Here is a 19,659-nt window from a genome sequence, read left to right as displayed (position 1 = left end):
ACCCATCTGCCCAAGGCTGGCATTAGTTCCTGGCTTTTAAATATTTTTCTTCATTTCAAACTTTACCTTGTTCTTCTGACTCTGTTCTCTGACGATACATATCACAGATTTCACTGGATGATTATCAGGAAACATTAATTATGTGGGTCTTACAGTAGATCTCTCCTTACACCTTTGATTTCTTGAGATCTTTTTTGTGTAGTAGAATCTGGAACACTGCTTTTTGAGAACTGATGAGTAATTTGTTGGAAATAGATTATCATTAATTTTATAAGATAATCCAATTGATGCCTTAATTACTTTGTTAGTTTAAAAAAGAAAAGACAATGAAAATGTTCTGTCTCTACAGGGTGTCGCCAATGTCTTCAGCACTGCCTATCACTATGTGCACAGCAGGGAGCATATCCTGCATGTCGTGATCACAGGCATTGGCTGGCTCTGTGACATCACGTCTGACATTACCACGATCACGACATACTTCATTGAGCCGGGCCCAACGCAGGTAAGCAAGGTTGGGCAGTGTTAGAACTCTAACAGTGTTTCTAGATATTCTTGTCTTGCTAATATTTTTTTAAAAATTTTATTTACTTATTTGAGAGAGAGAGAGAGCAAGAGGGAAAGGGAGAGGGAGAAGCAGACACCCTGCTGAGGAGGGAGCCTGAGTGGTACTCGATCCCATGACCCTGAGATCATGACCTGATCCAAAGGCAGATGCTTAATCAACTGAGCCACACAGGCACCCCCGTCTTACTAATATTTTAAAATTAGGGGCACCTGGGTGGCTCAGTCGTTAGGCGTCTGCCTTTGGCTCAGGTCATGAACCCCGGGGTCCTGGGACTGGGCCCCACATTGGGCTACCTGCTCCGTGGGAAGCCCACTTCTCCTGCTCCTACTCCCCCTGTTTGTGTTTCCTCTCTCGCTGTGTCTTTCTCTGTCAAATAAATAAATAAAATCTTTTTTAAAAACATATTTAGTTAGCTATTAAGCCAACTGGGGACATATTTCCCATAATCCCAACTCAAGAGCCTTGCTTGTGAGTGGCAAAAGTCCATCTCAAACTGCTTTGGGCAGAAAAGGGAATTGATTGACTCATGTGACCAAAATGAAGGACAGGAGTCAGGCTGGCTTCCAGGATGGCCAGAACCAGAAATTCGATACCATCAGGGCTCTCTCGTGTTCTTCCTCTCTGCAGCCCTCATGTCTGCTTCCCTCTACACTTTGGCTTGGTCCTTCCAGCTTAAGATAGGCTCTCTTCTCAGAGCAAGCCAGATGCTTAGTAACTAAAAAAGAATCTTTCCTTCTTGTTTCAATTTGGAAAACCCAAGAGAGATCTTCTTAGTCTATCCTGAGATATGCCTCCCCAGCCAGGGGCGGGGGGTGGAGGAGTTTACAGTAACTGGCAGCCCCCACCTGAATCATATGGGTGATGTGGGAAGGGAGGAGGCTCTGGAGTTTGGAAGGACATAATTACATCACACAAGTTAAAAAAAGGCCTGTCTCTAATGTAATGAGTCTTCACCAAATGTTTATTTTGCTTCTTTACACTTTCTTCCCCCAAGGTTTTATTTAACTTTCAGCTCATTAACATACAGTGCAATATTAGTTTCAGGTGTAGAATTTAGTGATTCCTCACTTATATATACAACACCTGGTGCTCATCACAACAAGCTCCCTCCTTATTACCCATCACCTGTTTAGCCCATTGGGCATATCCCCCCCATCCCCCAACAGCCCACCCCCCCAACCCCCCAGTAACCATCGTTTGTTCTGTATAGTTAATAGTCTATTTCTTGGTTTGCCTCTCTTCCTGCCCCCCCACACTTAATCTTATATATTTAATTTTTTTCAGATTTATTTATTTAAGAGAGAAAGAGAGAGCAGGGGGAGGGACGTAGGGAAAGAGAGCATACTGAAGCAACTCCTCGCTGAGCCCGGAGCCCAATGTGGGCCTCGGTCCCAGGACCCTGAGATCATGACCTGAGCTGAAATCAAGAGTCCGCCACTCAACAGACTGAGCTACCTAGGCACCTCTACACTTCATTTTAATGTTAGGATTTTGCATGTGGTGAGAATGGATGGAAAGGCACTTTCCTTTTAAGAAGGCTAAAGAGTCCAGTATGTTGCCTGATCACGTGGTGGCAGCAACTTGGTTGTCTCTCAGTCTCCTGGCTGGCCCCCCACATGTGCCTCTCCCCTTCTCTCCAGGCTCCTTTCTTCTCTGAGTGGTTGGACCAAGCTGATGAGGCCTCAGCCAAAGAGCAGAATCACAGAGCTCTCTGGTGGAAAAAACCAGAGTGCAGAGGTGGAGAACTCCCAGTTATGGGTGCTGCTTTTGGGGGTGGGGTAGGAAAGGGAAGCTCCAAGTGTTCCCCCGTCCCAGTGTGTGGGGGTGAGGGCTGAAGACCATTCAGTATTGGGGCAGACCACCAGGTCTGATAGGCCACAGTCAGAGTGTGGGATTTGGGGAGGATTTGACTTGGCCAGTGTCCACACTTAAGAATAGCCCTGTTAGGGCCTCAAGGGAAATGATAGCTAGGGCACCATGAAGAAAAGTTAAAATCATCCACAGCAGTCAACAAAAAGCATGGCCTCTCAGGGCATGTAGTTTCCATGGTCACAATGATGTGGACAAGATCACCAGAGTCACTATCCTTCTGATTCATGTTATAGAGGTTCTACATGAAACAAGCTACAAACATTGCCAAGGAACCTAAGTTTTTTTGTTTTTGTTTTTTTTAAAGATTTTATTTATTTATTGGACAGACAGATCACAAGTAGACAGAGAGACAGGCAGAGAGAGAGGAGGAAGCAGGCTCCCCGACGAGCAGAGAGCCCAACAAGGGGCTCGATCCCAGGATCCTGAGATCATGACCTGAGCCAAAGGCAGAGGATTTAACCCACTGAGCCACCCAGGCACCCCAGTTTTTTTTTTTTTAACAAAACAGAAAATCATATGATTTTTTAAATAAGAACACCACTTTTTAAACATAGAATGTCTTCCAAAAATTATTCATAAATTTAACAAAACTCCAAGAAAAATCCCAAAATGATTTTTTTAATTGACCAAATGATTTTAATTTTCATCTGGAGAAATAAATAAGTGTATGAGCATAGCTGAGAGAAGGAGGAATGAGAGGGAATTTACAGTCTTGATCTGGGGAAGAATGGCTAAACCCACACCACAGGTTGAAACGATTAAATCCAGGCTGCTACATTGATGACATAATAAGGTAGAACTTCTTGCACCAAAATTATAGACAAAATAAGTTTTTTTAAATAAAGTGAGGGGAAATTGCCACATATTTAGCAAAGGATTAACAGTGTTCTACACAAATCAGTAAGATTTTAAAAAAAATCCAAAAGAAAAATTAGCAAAAAACAAGTCTACTAAAAAAAAATTGGGGTGGTGCAGTTGGGTGGTTCCATTGGTTGAATGTCTGCCATTGGTTCAGGGTCCTGGGATGGAGTCCTGGGCTCCCTGCTCAGCGAGGAGCCTGCTTCTCCTTCGCTCTCTGCCCACTCCCCCAGCTTGTGCTTTCTCAAATAAATAAAATCTTTAAAAAAAAATTTTTTTAAAGCCTGCTCAATAAACATGGAAAAAAGTTCCATTCTTATAATGAAATAAATACAAAGTTAAGTAAAAGTTAGCTTTTATCTACTAAATTGAAAAAGATTTTTAAACTATAATTTGAAATGCCTTTTAGACTCTAAGTGGAGATATTAAATAGGTAGTTGAATATATGAACTAGTGTTTGGGAAGAAACCCAGCCTAGCAAATAAATAGTGTTTCAAACCATGAGGGATACCTGGGTGGTTCAGCCGGTTAAGCATCTGCCTTGGGCTCAGGTCATGATCCCAGAGTTCAGGGATCGAGTCCCACATCGGCCTCCCTGCTCAGAAGGGAACCTGCTTCTCCCTCTGCCTGATGTCCCCCCTGCTTGTGCTCAACCTCTCTGTCACTCTCTCTCACTTTGACAAATAAATAAATTCTTAAAAAAATCAAAACATGGGATTGGGTTATACAACATCATGAATGTATTTCGTGCCACCAAACTGTACACTTTTAAATGGTTTAAGTGCTAATATTATGCTAGGTATATTTTAACATAATAACCAAAAAAAAAAAAAAAAACAAAACCCAAAACCATGAGACTAGATGGAATAACCAAGGGAATGAGTGAGACTAGGAAAAAACAAAACAAAACAAAAAAAGCCTAAAGTCCAAGCCCTGAGACAGTCAAGTGTTTGGAATCATTGTGGCTCAAAATTAAATTGACTTTGATCTACTGTATGAAAAATATTTTGCCTTTTCTATCCTGACCCTTGACAAACACATACACACACAGAGGTACACTCTTAAAATAGAAGTTTTATGAAACAATACCTACCTTAACTATGTGATGTTTTCGGATACTTTCTCTTCTATTTTATCTCATTCTTTAAAAAAAAAAAAGTTTGTCGGGCGCCTGGGTGGCTCAGTGGGTTAAGCCTCTGCCTTTGGCTCAGGGTCCTGGGATCGAGTCCCACATCGGGCTCTCTGCTCAGTTAGGGAGCCTGCTTCCTCCTCTCTCTCTCTGCCTACTTGTGATCTCTGTCTGTCAAATAAATAAATCTTAAAAAAAAAAAAAGTTTGTCAAAAGAAAAAAGCACAAGAGGATAAATACAAAATAATACATAATGCGTTAGGTGAGAATGAATAGATGGTTGGATACCCACTTTCCAAAAGTTCATGTTTGGCCACTTCTCTTTTACAAAAGACCCTCATTAGTATCTGTTTTTTTCTGACTCACAGAAATCCAATGAGAATTTTTGCTTTTATGAAAAAAGGTAAAAAGTGAAAATAGGGTCCAGCGTTTGTTTTGTAGTGAGCCCCCAGAGCCGGAAGAGAGGCCCCATTAGCCTCTCCCCACCCCCACCCCCGCCCACACTCAGCATCTCAGCATCAAGCTGCCATACTTTTGAACTGTGTGAGCATCTGTGCTTTATCTCAATTTATTCTGTGCATCCATTAGCAAGATGCATTGTAAGGCATCAGAAAGGCCTAAGAGAGGTTATTTGGGGAGTCCAGGAATGCTCAAAAATGTTTCTGTATAAATTAATAGTAACTGCTTCTTCACTTTACATTGTTTTAGCTCATGAAAGTTTTCCTACTTTCAGAGAGTGGGGCAAACCTGTATTGGAAAAGTAAGGAGGAAAAAAATAACAAGCCAGTAGCAGAAGAAAGAAAATGGGGGATACTACCATCGCAGCCTTTTTCTCTAAACAGTTTCCTAGAAAATCTTGACTAGAGTGGGTATCTCACTACTGAATAATACTGAGGCACTTGATGAATTTGTAGTTTCTTGGTCCAAGTAAAAGTAAATTAAAAGCTTATTATGAGGCATATTCTTTATGAAGCCCTTATTATCGTATTATGTTCCCAGTCTTAACAGAAGTGGCCGAACTGACCCAATTTGGGGGGAAGAGGTGGAAACAGGAGAGGAATTGTCTAGTTTGGACTAAAGATTTAAACTTAGGAACATAGTCACAGTGAGATTCTAAAAAATCCTCTTAGTCTAGTATATATAACACCCAATAACGAGTCATGGAAGAAATAAATTAGGAAAAGTTAGATGCTGAATTGCCAACATCAGAGAACCTTTCCAGATTCTCTGTTGAGAACATTTTTCATCTAAACTGTTTAGGTGAACACTTGAGGTCATGACAAGAGGAAGCTCCACACTACGAAGTGGTTGTTCCCCAGAGCACCATTCATCATGCTGTCTCTATGGATCTTGTTATCACAGTTTCCCTTTTAATCAAAGGATTTTTTAAAGGTGGACATAAAAAACGCTTTTTAGGGGCTCCTGGGTGACCCAGTCGGTTAAGCATCTGCCTTTGGCTCATGATCTCAGGGTCCTGGGATCGAACCCCACATCAGGCTCCCTGCTCAGTGGGGAGCCTGCTTTTCCCCCTGCTTGTGCTCTCTCTCTGTCAAAAAACAAAAACAAACCTTTTTATTTCTTCCAGTTGAATTCATCTTTTCTACAGTTTAGTATATTTTACAGGATATGTTAATCTTACTTTCTTATAAATAATCTCTACCAAAAAAAAGTTGGTCACGACTCATTCCAAACTCATCAAATTGTATCCATCAAATATGTGCAGTTTTTTGTATATCCGTGATACTCCAATAAAGCTGTTTTTTAAAGGCACTAAAATGGAGTGTCTGGGTGAATCAGTCAGTTAACCATCCAACTCTTGATTTTGAATCAGGTCATGATCTCAGGGTCATGAAATGGAGCCCCCATGATGGAGGGGGGCTGCTTAAGAGTCTCTCGTTCTCCTTCTGCCCCTCCCTACTTGAATGCACGCTTTCTCTCTCTCTTAAAAAAAAAGGGAGGCATTAAAATATTTTCATAACCCATAGTTAGGTTATAATCTATAGTTCAAAAACCTCTTAGAGGTGAGGAAGACAAAGAAGCAGCAAGAAATAGAAAAGTGATTTGGGGGAGAACCAGGAGTCCCCACTTTGGGACAAGTGGTGTCCCAAAGGCCAAGTGAATAAAGCATGTCAAGAAGGAAATTGTTCACTGAGTCACATGCTGCTACAGCAGAAGATGATGATTAGGGTTTGATCGATGGATTTCACAATAAGGGAGTCACTAGTGACCTTGACCAAGGTAGTTTTGATGAGATGGTAAAGACAAAGACCTCAGGGGAGAATATTTTTTACTGTTCTTATTTTCCTTGGACTTTTCTGTATTTTCCAAATGTTTTATAATGCACTCTTCACATTAAAAATATGGTTTTATCACAATTATAAAAAAAGTTTGTGCATCTAAAAAAATGTTGTAATTTGAAAATTTTCTCTCATGAATGCCTCATTCTTAAAGGTACTAAGTAAGATGTCCCGTTACTTCAAGCCAGAGATCACCTAAAGTTTCCCAAATTTTTTCCTGTTTTTCTGTTCCCAAAACCTTTAATGGGAAAATGAGGTCTAATGATTCCTCTCTGTGTTTGAAATCTCTTCCTCTTTTCAAGGATTCAGACTATGTTTTACGCAATATGATGGTTACCGGGCACCTGGGTCTAACAGAAATCCACAGGAACCCCCCTACAATCTTCAGGAAGACATGCATCTTCAGGTATGAAAGATATCTTCATGTCTGTTTTATCTTTCTGCCAAAACACATCCCCGTAGCATGTTAGTAGCTCTGAGAGACACAGCGTTTGCCTATTATTAGTATACACCTGAATACTATTCTAATTGGGTTTTCAAGGAAAAATTCCTATCTGCGTGGGATGTGTTAACTCCTTTCCCTTCCAGTCCTTTTGAAAATAGATTTCACTGGCATTTTATATTGCCTGTTTTTAAGCATGATAGTGTTTTATTTTCTACGCTTTTCTTATAAGCATGGAATTCAACAAAAACCCCAGGATTGTGAAAAAACACACCCACGTCACTTATCAAAGCTCATCATCTTAATGTTAACAAGCCTGTGAACGTGTGTTTTTTATTTAAAAAAGAGGATATGGTCTTTAATAAGTACCCAGTCCAGATTCCTTTGAATGCCTTTCACATGGGGGATGCAGGGTGCACAAACTGTGGACAGGTGCAAAACAGATCTTAATGATGGACACACGTATTGCAAAAGGGACAAGCTGCTTGTTAGAAGTCGGTGCAGCTGAGTGGAAAGTAATCTAGCTCCGTCTAGGAGACTGATTGACACTTAAATACATGTTTTAACTATAAGATTTAAATACAAGATTTAATTAAATCTTAATTTGGCCTCATACCTGACTGTTCACTCAGGTTTAATCTCTTTTCCACATAGTTATTCCTTGCTGTGGTCAAAAGTTTTAGGAGAGGGGCACCTGGGTGGCTCAGTGGGTTGAGCCTCTGCCTTCAGCTCAGGTCATGATCTCAGGGTCCTGGGATCAAGCCCCACATCGGGCTCTCTGCTCGGTGGGGAGCCTGCTTCCCACTCTCTCTGCCTGACTCTCTGCCTACCTGTGATCTCTTTCTCTCTCTGTCAAATAAATAAATGGAGTCTTTAAAATATATATATATATATATTTTAAAAAAAAGTTTTAGGAGAGTCTTTTTAACCCCCAGACTCATAACCTTTGATTCCTCTGCATAACTTAGAACAGGTGTCTTTGGAGGAACTTTGTTGACCAATCAGCTTTATGGTTGTGCCTAGAAAGTTTAGGGTGATGCGTCACTACTGTGGTTATCATTAAGACACAAAGTGGTAGCTCAGCAACAGGAAGGGGTGGGAACAGCAAAAAAAAAAAAAAAAAAAGGACATAATCTTACCTGGCATTATGGGATTACTATTATGAACCATAAATATGCCTTTTGAGGCTATGCAAAGCACCAACATTTTTCAGATACCTCAGAAGAATGACATCTTAATATCAATGTAGATTGGGAAGGGGGAGGGCACCCGGGTGGCTCAGTCGGTTAAGTATCTGCCTCCAGCTCAGGTCATGATCTCGGGGTCCTGGGATCAAGTCCCGCATGGTGCTCTCTGCTCAGCGGGGAGTCTGCTTCTCCCTTTCCCTCGGTGCCTTCCCTCTCTCTCAAATAAATAAATAAAATTTTTTAAAAAAGATTGGGAATGTGAGAGAAGAAATGTGTCTATACCTCACTACAGAGGGAAGCAGCTAGTATGTTTCAACGAGCATCTCAGGCCCCTGGAGGGAGCAGTTCCATTGATGCCCTACCCAGAGCCCTAATGAACCTCTTGCCAGCTGCTACAGGTACAGCTGCTAGTGACTCACACTGGAACCTTCTCTGGAGGAGAGCCCTTGAGTGATGGGAGCCTCACGAGGTGCACCTCAGAGTTATGTAAACACACACCCAAAGCATCTTAGAGCCAATGACTGGTAAAAGACCTCTCCCTTGCCTCAAGGTGGGGCAAAATCTTTGGCACAATTTGCCTTCCAGAGCTCCCCTTGAGATGAGACTGAGACTAGACTTCACATTCTTTTTTTTTAAATTTAATTTAATTAACACATAGTGTATTATTAGTTTCAGAGGCAGAATTCACTGATTCATCAGTTGATATGACATCCAGTGCTCATTACATCACGTGCCCTCCTTAATGCCCATCACCCAGTCACCCCATCCCACACCCCCCTCCCCTCCAGCAACCCTAAGTTTGTTCCCCATGGTTAAGGGTCTCTTACGGTTTGTCTCCCTCTCTGATGTCATCTCCTTTTATTTTATTTTTATTTTTCCCTCCCCTCCTCTATGCTCCTCTGTTTTGTTTCTTAAATTCCACATATGAGTGAAATCCTACGATGATCGTCTTTCTCTGACCAACTTCTTTCACTCAGCATCATACCCTCCAGTTCCATCCACGTCCTTGCAAATTAGCCTTCACGTCCTTAATTAGCCTCTCCTTCCACGTTTTACTTTCCTCCGACCTTGACAGCTTTCTCCAGAAAGTACTCCCTCAGTCTATCCTTTGCATAAGCATTCCTGTCTCAGGCTCAGCTTCTAGGGAACCTGACCTAACACAGCCCTCATTCCGTCCGCCATCCAACTGACACTTACAGGACAGTATATAAACAAAAACCAAATACCTTCAGATAAGTATATGTGTAGCAAAGACAACGGAGCAGAGCCGCACGATGGAGAGTGACTTCACACTGCTCGGTCAAGGAGGCTTGTGTGTCTGATGCGCGAGCTGGGGGAGAGAGCTGTATGCAGTCTCGGGGTGGAGCCGTGCAGGCAGGTCAAACAAGGCCTGGCATGGCAGGAGCACGGTTGGCAGGAAAGAGAGCTACTCCGTGTGTTCGGGTGGAATGTTGTGAGCAGGCTGATGCTTTATGATCTTAGGCTTGTTTGGTTTGGGTTTCAGAGACTTCCTCTTCAAGTGTACAGACAGTTCCGAAGTTGTTTTGGCCTCTGTCTGTGGAGAAAACCACATCATAATTCCACTCCGTGAGAGAACAGGAAAAGCTCTGGGAGTTCTTGATTTTAACATTGGCAGGAGTAAAATGTTGTTGTATCGGGAATTTAAAGATCTACAGAAAATGATGAAGGTGGTCCAAGCTGCCTGTTACGAAATACTGGGCGAAATATCTGGAGAAATAAAGAAAAACTATGTCCTAGGTATTGTGAAGGGGGCAACAATCTGAATTCCTGGGTTTAATAAATGTGGGGGGAAATCACAGATTGCAGTACATTTCCTAAAAGGAATTGTTACAGTACACGGCCCTTTCTACATGAAAGGAATTCCCTCATGCAGTCTTGGGCTAATGAGTTGGTCTATAAATTAGAGCAAAGGGTAAGAAATCTCATTTTCTTAGCTGGAATCATATGGTTTCAAACTGGGAGGACTCATAAAGGCAAAGTAGAGCTAGCATTTATTAAATGCCCCATTATGGAGCAAGCACTTTACGTATGTAATTTCCATTAGTCCTTGCCATAACTCTTGGGTGAATGGTGATAACTCATTTTACCCATGAGGAAAGTAAAATTCAGAAAAACAAAACAACTTGCACCAAATCACACAGTTAACATGTGGAGAAGCCTGGATTTGCACCCCACTTTGGGGGCTCTGTCCATTATCTTGCACAGTATTAGAGGAAGCATTTTGTTTTACATATAAAGAAGCTAACATCCATGAAAGTCATGGCCCAATCGCAAGCTAGAGGCAGAACTAAAACTAGACCCTAGTGCTTGTGATTCCACACCCTCTAGGCTACTCAACACAAAAGCAGTTTGGGCATCATGGAGGGAAGAAGGAAGCATGGAAACCTTTGGCTACCTAGAATAAATAGAGTAATGTTATGTGGGATTAATCTGAGAGGTTTCTTGCCATTAGACAGGGTAGGTTAAGTAGGAAAAAAAGAAGAAAATTCATGTCTTTCGAGCATCCACTCTGTACTTATCCATTAAGTGCTTTTACTACATACATCATCTCATTTAATTCCCACAGTTCACCAGGGAAGTAGGGATCAGCCCTATGCTCACAGCGAGGAAGAGGGGGTTCAGAAAGACAGAACTAATAAGAGGGAGAGTAGGCATTCAAACTAAGGTCCAACCCTCACACCTCAGTTTTTACCTTTACTCAAAGCCCCTTCCTGTGAGCTTCACCAGGTGTCATTCCATTTCCACATTTTGATTTCATCACTAGAGAAACTAAGATTGTTTAGAACCATAGAATATGGTCTTCTTTTTCCTGGGGGGGGAAAAAAAAAGAAGTTTACTGTATTGTGCTCAGAATGCTATGAAAAACTACTCTACGGGCTAACCAACAGTGCGGGATATTGTTTCAGAGATTGAAAATGTAGGAGAAGTCCCGCGGGTAGGGGTTCTCTTCTTCCGGATCATGCTGCAAGAGCTGCAGGAAAGCCTCCGCCTGCTCACCTCCCTCGACTTTGTGTCACTGCTGCTCTATGATTATAGTCTCCCACCAGAGTCCTCGTCTCTGTCAGAGAGCAAGGCCCAGGAGCTGGAAGCCGGCATGAAGCTGGTGCATGACCTCCTGACAGCCGTGATCTTGTTCATTCATCCAGAGTTGGAATCATCAGGTGACTTCAGAGATTGGGAAAAGTGTAAACGGGTAAGCTGTTTTCTTCTGTCTTTAAACACTCTTTTTCATCGAAGAAGAACCCACGCAAGCTTAGGTCTACCAATCAAGATCGCACAAATTCTAAATGTACAAATGCAAGAATTTATAATGTGAACATTTGTAACCAGCATCTAGATCAAGAAATAACATCAGCAGCATCCCAGAAGCCTTCCTTTGTACCCTCTCCTCTCCCTCACCTGCCACACACACACACACACACACACTCCAGAGTGACCAGACCAGATTCCTGACTTCCAACACCATAGATTAGTTTTGCCTGTTTTAAAATTTACGTACATGGAATTCTGTAAACTGGTGAATTGGGTGCCCTCCTTTTACTTGCTGGTGCTCCCCTAACTTTTGTTCTTTTATTCATAGTATGTTAAGAGTTACCTAGTCGTGAATATCTGTGACTTTGACCCGACTGCTAAAAATGTGCAGGTTAATTTACAACTCATCAGTGAACTTATCAGAGGTAAGTTTACACTTAATTGTGGTCCAAATCTAACAGCAATAAAACGTAGTTGCAATTTGGATATTCAGATTTTTTTATTACAATTAAGTAAGTGGCTTATAAATACAATTTTTAGGAAAAACAGTTCTGATTGTAGTCCACTTAAAGACACTTGTCTATAATTGACCACATTCCCCAAAGTGACTGTTCATGCCACACATTTGAGAATTCTGAATCACACCCATCTCCCACTTATTGACTACATGTGCATTATTTATTAAAAAAACAAACAGAAGTGAATAGGGGCTTCAGTGAGGATGGGAAACAAGCACATTAAGAAAAGCTATTACTATCTTTGGGTTTCATTGAAGAACCAAAGAAGAGAACAGATCATGACTCTTTGTAGACTACTAACAGACTTTTTGGAGAAGGAGAATCAGCAGGAATCAAGAGTAGGGAGACTCCCAAGCTGGAGAACGTGATGAGCTCTTTGGCCAGAGAGAACAGGTCACATATAAGAGTAAAATCCAGGGGTGCCTGGGTGGCTCAGATGGTTAAGCATCTACCTTCAGCCCAGGTCATGATCTCAGGGTCCTGGGATCAAGCCCCGAATTGGGCTTCCTGCTGAGTGGAGAGCCTGCTACTCCCTCTCCCTCAGTGCTCTCTCTCTCTTGCTCTCTCTCAAATAAATATATTTTTTTAAAAAAAGAGTAAATATCCAGAGTGAAATAAGTGAAGGGATTAAGAGAACCCTTATGATGAGCACTGAGTAATATATAGAATTGTGGAATCATTATACTGTATACCTGAAACTAAAATAATACAGTATGTTAACCATACCAGAATTTAAAAAAAATTTTTTAAAGAGTCAATATACCTATACAAGCATACATTCCTCCACAGGTGTATGTCATCTCCCCAAAGACCTCAGGCCGTTTGTGTGAATGGACCAATAAGGAATAAATTTAAAATTTGTTACTTTTTTGGTTTGTTTCTTAGCAAAAACTAATCATCAGTTGGGAAAATGGCTCTGTAGAAAGTGATGGCTAAACCTGTCCTTTTCCTTCCCTTCCCCCTTTCCTACTGTCTATGGAGACTCTGGACTAAGTCAGACGGGTTTCTAGACTTCTGGGATGTATACGAGGTCAAGAGGCTCAGAACCAGAGAGACTCCGAGGAGAAGAGGTCAGGAAAGGCAACCCAGAGGAAGACACCACAGTCCTCAAGGTGGTTGTGGCAGGGGAAGGAATAGCAGTGAGCCAGGGCAGACAGAGAAGGGAGAGAGATCTTCTGGTCTAGGAAGGCAAGGTAGTGTCTGAAGTTTGGGAGTGCTGGGAAGAGGAGAGAAGATGATGTCCAGAGAAAAGTTAACATGAGTTCTTGGGGACCATGAGTGAAATGAATAAAGATTAGAATTTCTATTTGGAGTGATTCCTACTGTACCCTCAGGACTCTGGGCTGATTCTCGGGAGCCTCTGAATTAATTCACAGATGTCACACGGATCATTCCTTTTAAGGTGCTATTCAAGGGAAACAGTAATATCAGCCACAACAAAAATTAATACTTGTTTACTGGATCTCTGTCTCTACTCGTTCCATCTTTGCTCACAATTGACTAAAGACTTAAAATCCAGAAGAAATATTCTCTAGGTCAGTGCCTTTAAAGTAGATACAGTCCCCACCATGAGCCCCAGAACACCCTGCCCCTCCACGTGAGACCCATTGGTCCAACTGACATTCTCCCTGAGCCCCCTGCTCCACTTTGGTCGCCCCGAACGCACCCGCCCCTCAGCTGAGAGCCACACCCTGCTACTGGGCTCACTTGTCTCCTCTCTGACTGATGTTTCCTATTCTTGGGCGAGGACGCGGGCACTCACAACTGAACAATCTAGTCCTTCTGTCGAATCGGCGTTGGGGATATGGAGCAAGCCCTTCCACCCTCCATTTTGCAAGTGTGTTCAGGATTTGTGTCCTGCCCTTAATCACCTCATCCCCAGAAACATATTCTGTGACGTCATCCCAAGGCGGGTTCTACCTCCGACTTACCTATCAGAACCACCTCCCATTACTCATTTTCGCTCCTTTGTTCGAGAAAACATGCAAATTTCCGCCTCCTTTGCCTGACCCCACTTTTAAATTGTGCTGGCCGATTCCCAAGCAGCCTGGATCAGCAAGGCTCCCAACCATTTTCTCTTTTCCAACAGTGTCCTCAGGTGGCAGGAACTCCAACTGCAGTTGACAGAAGTGGATTCAGTCACAACCCAGTAGCCCCCCCCCCCCCCCCCCCGAGGTTCCCCTACCACCTGGGCCAAAGCTTGAGCGTTGTCATGGTCTCTGCAGCAATCAAGAAAGTTCACAGGCCACCCAGATACCAAACCCCTCTCCTTCAGATGCAATTGTATCAGGAAATTCTAAGCTCTCCATTTGAGGAAAGGAAGGGGAACGTATTGGGGTAACTTTCTGTTTGTACAGGAAAAACAGGAACCTTCTAGAAGGGCAATTTGTTGCTCAAAATGTATCTGAGCCTTCTAGCAGTGTTAACTCAGGCCCCATTCAAGAGCCCTACCCAGCAGGAAATACCAACAGTATCTGTCCCTTCGGCCCATCTTGCAGAGGGACTATTAACATAGCTCCTAACCCACCACACCTTTCAAGCTAAGGATTTTTGCCAAGAAGGTAAAATCGGGGCTGGTGATGTGTCCACACTTTCTTAGGACTTCTGCTGCCAACTTTCACTCTACTACATCCTAGTTCTAGAAAGGAATATATATTTTTAATGTTTAGAAAACATTACACATTTACTTATTATTTTTTAATTTTTGGTCCTAGACTTATTGAGATACAATGACATATACATGATATTAGTTTAAGGTGTACAACATAATGATTTGAAATGGTCACCACAATAGGTTTAATTAACAACCATCCCCTCATATAGTTATGAGATTTGTTTCTGGTGAGGAGAACTTTTAAGATCTACTCTCTTAGCAACTTTCAAATATACAGTATAATACTGTTAACTATAATCACAAGGCTCTACGTTACATTCCCAGAATTTATTTATCTTATAACCAGAAGTCTGTGCCTTTTGACCATCTTCACACATTTCCCCCAACGCCTAACCCCCTTTTCAGGTAACCACCAATCCACTCTCTGTTTCGGAGTTCAGTTCTTTCAGATTCCGCATAGGAGTGAGATCATACAGCACTTGCCTTTCTCTGTCTGGCTTATTTCACTTAGCGTAATGACTTCCAGGCCCATCCATGTTGTTGCAAATGACAGGACTTCCTCCTTTTTATAACTGAATAATATTCCATGGCTTATATGGACACCATGTTTTCTTCATCCATCCATCGATGGACACTTTGGTTGTTTACATGTCTTGGCTTTTGTGAGTAATGCTGCAAAAAACAAAACGGAGGTGCAGATTCCCTTTGAGGTAGTGATTTCATTTCCTTTGGTTATATACCCAAAAGCAAAATTGCTGGATCCTATGGTGATTCTATTTTTAATATTTTGAGGAACATACACTGTTTTTTATAGTGGCTCTGCCAATTTACATTCCCACCAACCGTGTACAAGGGTTCTATTTTCCCCACATTGTCGTCAATATTTGTTATTTCTTGTCTTTCAGATCATAGCCATTCTAACAGGAGTGATATGATATTTCATTATGGTTTTGATTTGCGTTTCTAGAAAGGGGTGTTTTATATTCTGGTGGAGTTCTGGGCAGCAGAATCCCACCTTTAGATTGAGGCAATCATCTATGGAGGAGCATTGGGCAATTTTGTCCAGCAGGCTTGGCTTCCCAAGGCTGTGCCATTGCACATGAATGTTGCTGACATACTTGCCTATAGGGATCCTGGTGACTCCGGTGACCAATGGACCAGGACCCAGACAGCTGTGCGTGCAATAATGCATCAAAAGCACTCCCAGAAGTTGGCCTCTTCTACCTGAAGACCCATGACCTGACCTGACCTGATCTATTCTCCTCACTCTACTTTGAACCTCTGCTGCCAACCTTGCCAGCTTTTTCTGTAGGGTGTCCCATACCTTTCCCATGTTCCCCTCCCTGGGGGTTTGGACAGACATTGTCTACCAGGAAACGTTCTCAAATCTAGAAGCAAAAACACTGTCTCTCATTTCAAGTGTGACCAGAATCACTTTGGTCTCTAGAGCCTGTATTTCTGGCCATACTTCTCCCCCATGTCTAAATCCAAGGGTCTTTAAGTCCATAGGCACTGGTCTCTGCAGGAATTCCCCAATCCTTCACTTACCCTAAAAGAGCCCTAGAGCTCCTCCTATGTCAAAGCAGCCAGAGCCTCAGTGTTATTACCATCTATAAAGAAACTCACCACAATGATCCTCCAAAGACAGCAATGGAGGGAGATACCCCACCATCAGAAGAAAGGACTGCCGGACTCGCAGCCCTAATTAACTCTGTCTTCAAGATTCACCTTCCCCAGGTGATCTTTCCCTAAGTCCTACTCTCTAGCTCCCTCCATGACAAGAGTGGAACATGACTCCATTCCCCACAGATGAAGATGAGACAGGAGTGTTCCACAAGATTCTCCCACTTTCCAGAAATAATCAATATGAATACAGCACTGAACTGAATCCCAACTGTGAGGTTGTGCCGTGTTCTTTTCATTTTTTTAAAGATTTTATTTATTTGTCAGAGAGAGAGAGACAGAGAGCACAAGCGGGGGAACGGCAGGGAGAGGGAGAAGCAGGCTCCCCACTTAGCAGGAAGCCTGATGCTAGGCTCAATCCCAGGACCCCAGGATCATGACCTGAACCAAAGGCAGATGCTTAACTGACTGAGCCACCCAGGCACCCCGTGCCTGGTTCTTTTAAATGAGTCAAAGTGAACTGGATAAAAAGATACCAAGAACATTGTTTTGTCCTATTAATTTGGATCCTCTGTAGACTATCACTGGTTTGGATTTTCAGTTCTCTACTACCTTCTTAGACCTAGTTTCTTGGATGGTGATTCCTGCTGGGCTTTGATGTTTTCCTACCTGTAGGAAGAAAGCTGCAATCACAGTAGACCTGAGTTTAACAGAGAGCCTGGAGTGTGCCTTTTATGAAATGCTCCCAGATGTCAGGCTCTAGAGGAGGAAACATCTCATTCAGTTTCAGAATAGATTCCTTTTGTCCTGGAAAAAAAAAAAAAAAACTCTTAAAGGGCCCTATTAGTGAAGATACTGGACAAGTATTCATTCACACACTGTGTGGGAAACTATCTTGCGGTTCAGTAAAGACTTGGGGCCTTGATGCTTGACCCATTTCCTATGCACGCAGACCCCTTCCATCTCCAGTCCAAGTCCTCGAGGGGGAAAGAAGAAAGGAGAAAAAAGTCAAATAATGAATTCTCTTTCTGCTCCTTACCATTCCTTTTGATTTTAAATTTTAAAGTTTTCCAACAATAGTCATCGAATTTAGAGAAACAACCTGGTTTTATTTGTCTAGCTACCATCACTAATGCTTTAATATCTGATAAAGCCTGCTAAAAATCAGTTTAATGAGAACACTTTTCTATTTAAGGCATACGTAATTTGCAAGATTTCCTTGACACATTTTTTTTCATTTTAGTGGATATTAAATAATCTTTTATCATGAAGGATTAGAAAAATTATATTTTTATTAAGGTATTTTTAAAAAGTCAAAAAGAACTAAAAGCCTTCCAACAACTAGCTCATCCCTCTTCTCTTTTCTCACTGTCCCCAGTTCCCCTCACCAGAGGCAATTCTTTCTGACCCTTTTGTTTCTTTTTTTTTTTTAAGATTTTATTTATGTATTTAACAGAGAGAGAGATCACAGTAGACAGAGAGGCAGGCAGAGAGAGGGGGGGAAGCAGGCTCCCTGCTGAGCAGAGAGCCTGATGCGGGGTTCGATCCCAGGACCCTGAGATCATGACCTGAGCCCAAGGCAGAGACTTAACCCACTGAACCACCCAGGCGCACTTTTTTAAGATTTTATTTATTTGACAGAGAGATAGAGAGGGAGAGAGAGGGGGAACACAAGCACAGGGAGTGGGAGAGGGAGAGGCAGGCTTCCCGTGCTGGGAGCCCAACGTGGGGCTCAATCCCAGGACCCTGGGATCATGACCTGAGCTGAAGGCAGACGCTTAACCACTGAGCCACCCAGGTGCCACCCCCCCCTCTCCCGCCTACTTTTGACTGTTTCTTCGGACACTGGCACATTTCTTTATTTCTAATATTATACAATATTGCTATCTTTTCATTCATCAGTTTCAACCTTGTCAATTGACTTCCTCTTATTACAGATGAAAATTTAGTTCTCTTGTACTATCATTCTCTTACCCTATCTTCCCAAGTAACTATATTACCATTTGAGGTTAAATCAAAATGCAGTGTTGACATGATTTTTGCCTATGCAAATATTATCTATAGCTGAACACCATAACATATTTGGATGCTCCTTTTTCACTTTTTGTTTATCCTGAATTAAATAATTAGCATATATATGTATAATTGCTGATTTGTCTTGGTATTTCTTAATAATTCCTACCCCATACACATGTCTTTCCATCTAACTTCCCAAAAGGGAAATTTGGGGAAAAGTTTTATCAGATAACTTTTTTAGTTCCTTTTTTTTTTCTTTCTTCAAGACATCCATTCTAGAGATCATAATTCTCTTTCTATCTAGGATCTTCCTCCACCCCAAATCTGCTACTCGGCTGCCTTCCTGAAATTCATTCTGTTGCTATCATAGGAGTTTACTTTGTCTTGTTCAGAGGCAGCAGATCCCCAGTAGTTTTCTGAGAAAGTGTGGGTGAATGGTAAATTCTTTGAGCCCTTTCATGTCTGAAAATGTTTTTATTCAGCCCTCATATTTGATTTGTAGTTTGCCAGGGAACATAATCTTAAAGACAGTGCCTCCTTTTCTTTCTTGAGAAATGGAGATTATAATTCACAGAGCACAAATTTCACCAATTTATAGTGTACCACTCAGTAATTATTAGTATATTCACAAGGCTTTGCAACTATCACCACTATCTAATTTTACAATATTTTCACTGCTCTAAAAAAAGAAACTCAGAACCCATTAGCAGTTACTGTCCCTGGCCCCTCTCTACCGCAGCCCCTAGAAACCACCAGTCTACTTTCTGTCTCTAAGATTTGCCTTTTTTAGCTAGTCATTGCATATAAACGGAGTCATACGATAGGTTGCCTTTTGTATCTGGATTCTTTCACTTAGCATAATGTTTCAGGGTTCATCTTTGGTCTATGTATGAGTACTTTATTCCTTTTCTATGGCTGAGTAATATTCTATTATATGGTTATACCAAATTTTATTCATCCATTTATCAGTTGATGGACATATGGGTGGTTCCTACTTTCTAGCTATTGTGTATATAATGCTGCTATAACCATTTGTTTTGTGGGAGTGTGTGCTTTTAGTTCTCTTGGGTGTATGAGGAGGAGTGGAATTGCTGAGTCATTTGGAAACTCTCTATTTAACTTCTGGAGGATGTAGCTACATTGTCTGAAGAAACTTGAAAACATCCAAGATTGCCTTTGAGATATCTAAAGTCTTTCTGAAACCTGACACTGTGCATGTGACCTCTTTGTTTTTGTTTTGTTTTGTTTCTTTCTAGAAGCTGGAG

At 41.8% G+C, this 19,659-nt stretch overlaps 1 protein-coding gene across 1 annotated transcript in view; it reads left to right on the top strand.

The window, feature by feature from the left end:
* Nucleotides 1-19,659, top strand: part of EFCAB5 (EF-hand calcium binding domain 5) — a 115,803-nt gene that overhangs the window by 90,893 nt on the left and 5,251 nt on the right. Inside the window, exons 15-19 of the mRNA XM_032848468.1 lie at nt 350-502; nt 7,024-7,127; nt 9,855-10,108; nt 11,278-11,564; nt 11,952-12,048. Of these exons, the coding sequence (XP_032704359.1) occupies nt 350-502; nt 7,024-7,127; nt 9,855-10,108; nt 11,278-11,564; nt 11,952-12,048 (895 nt within the window). The remainder of the gene's footprint in view (nt 1-349; nt 503-7,023; nt 7,128-9,854; nt 10,109-11,277; nt 11,565-11,951; nt 12,049-19,659) is intronic.

The sequence above is a fragment of the Lontra canadensis genome, unplaced genomic scaffold (genome assembly GCF_010015895.1).
Source record: "Lontra canadensis isolate GAN:19392208 unplaced genomic scaffold, GSC_riverotter_1.0 scaffold204, whole genome shotgun sequence".
NCBI lineage: Eukaryota > Metazoa > Chordata > Mammalia > Carnivora > Mustelidae > Lontra > Lontra canadensis.
Note: the sequence above shows the minus strand (reverse complement) of the source record. Positions and strands in the feature narration are given on the sequence as shown.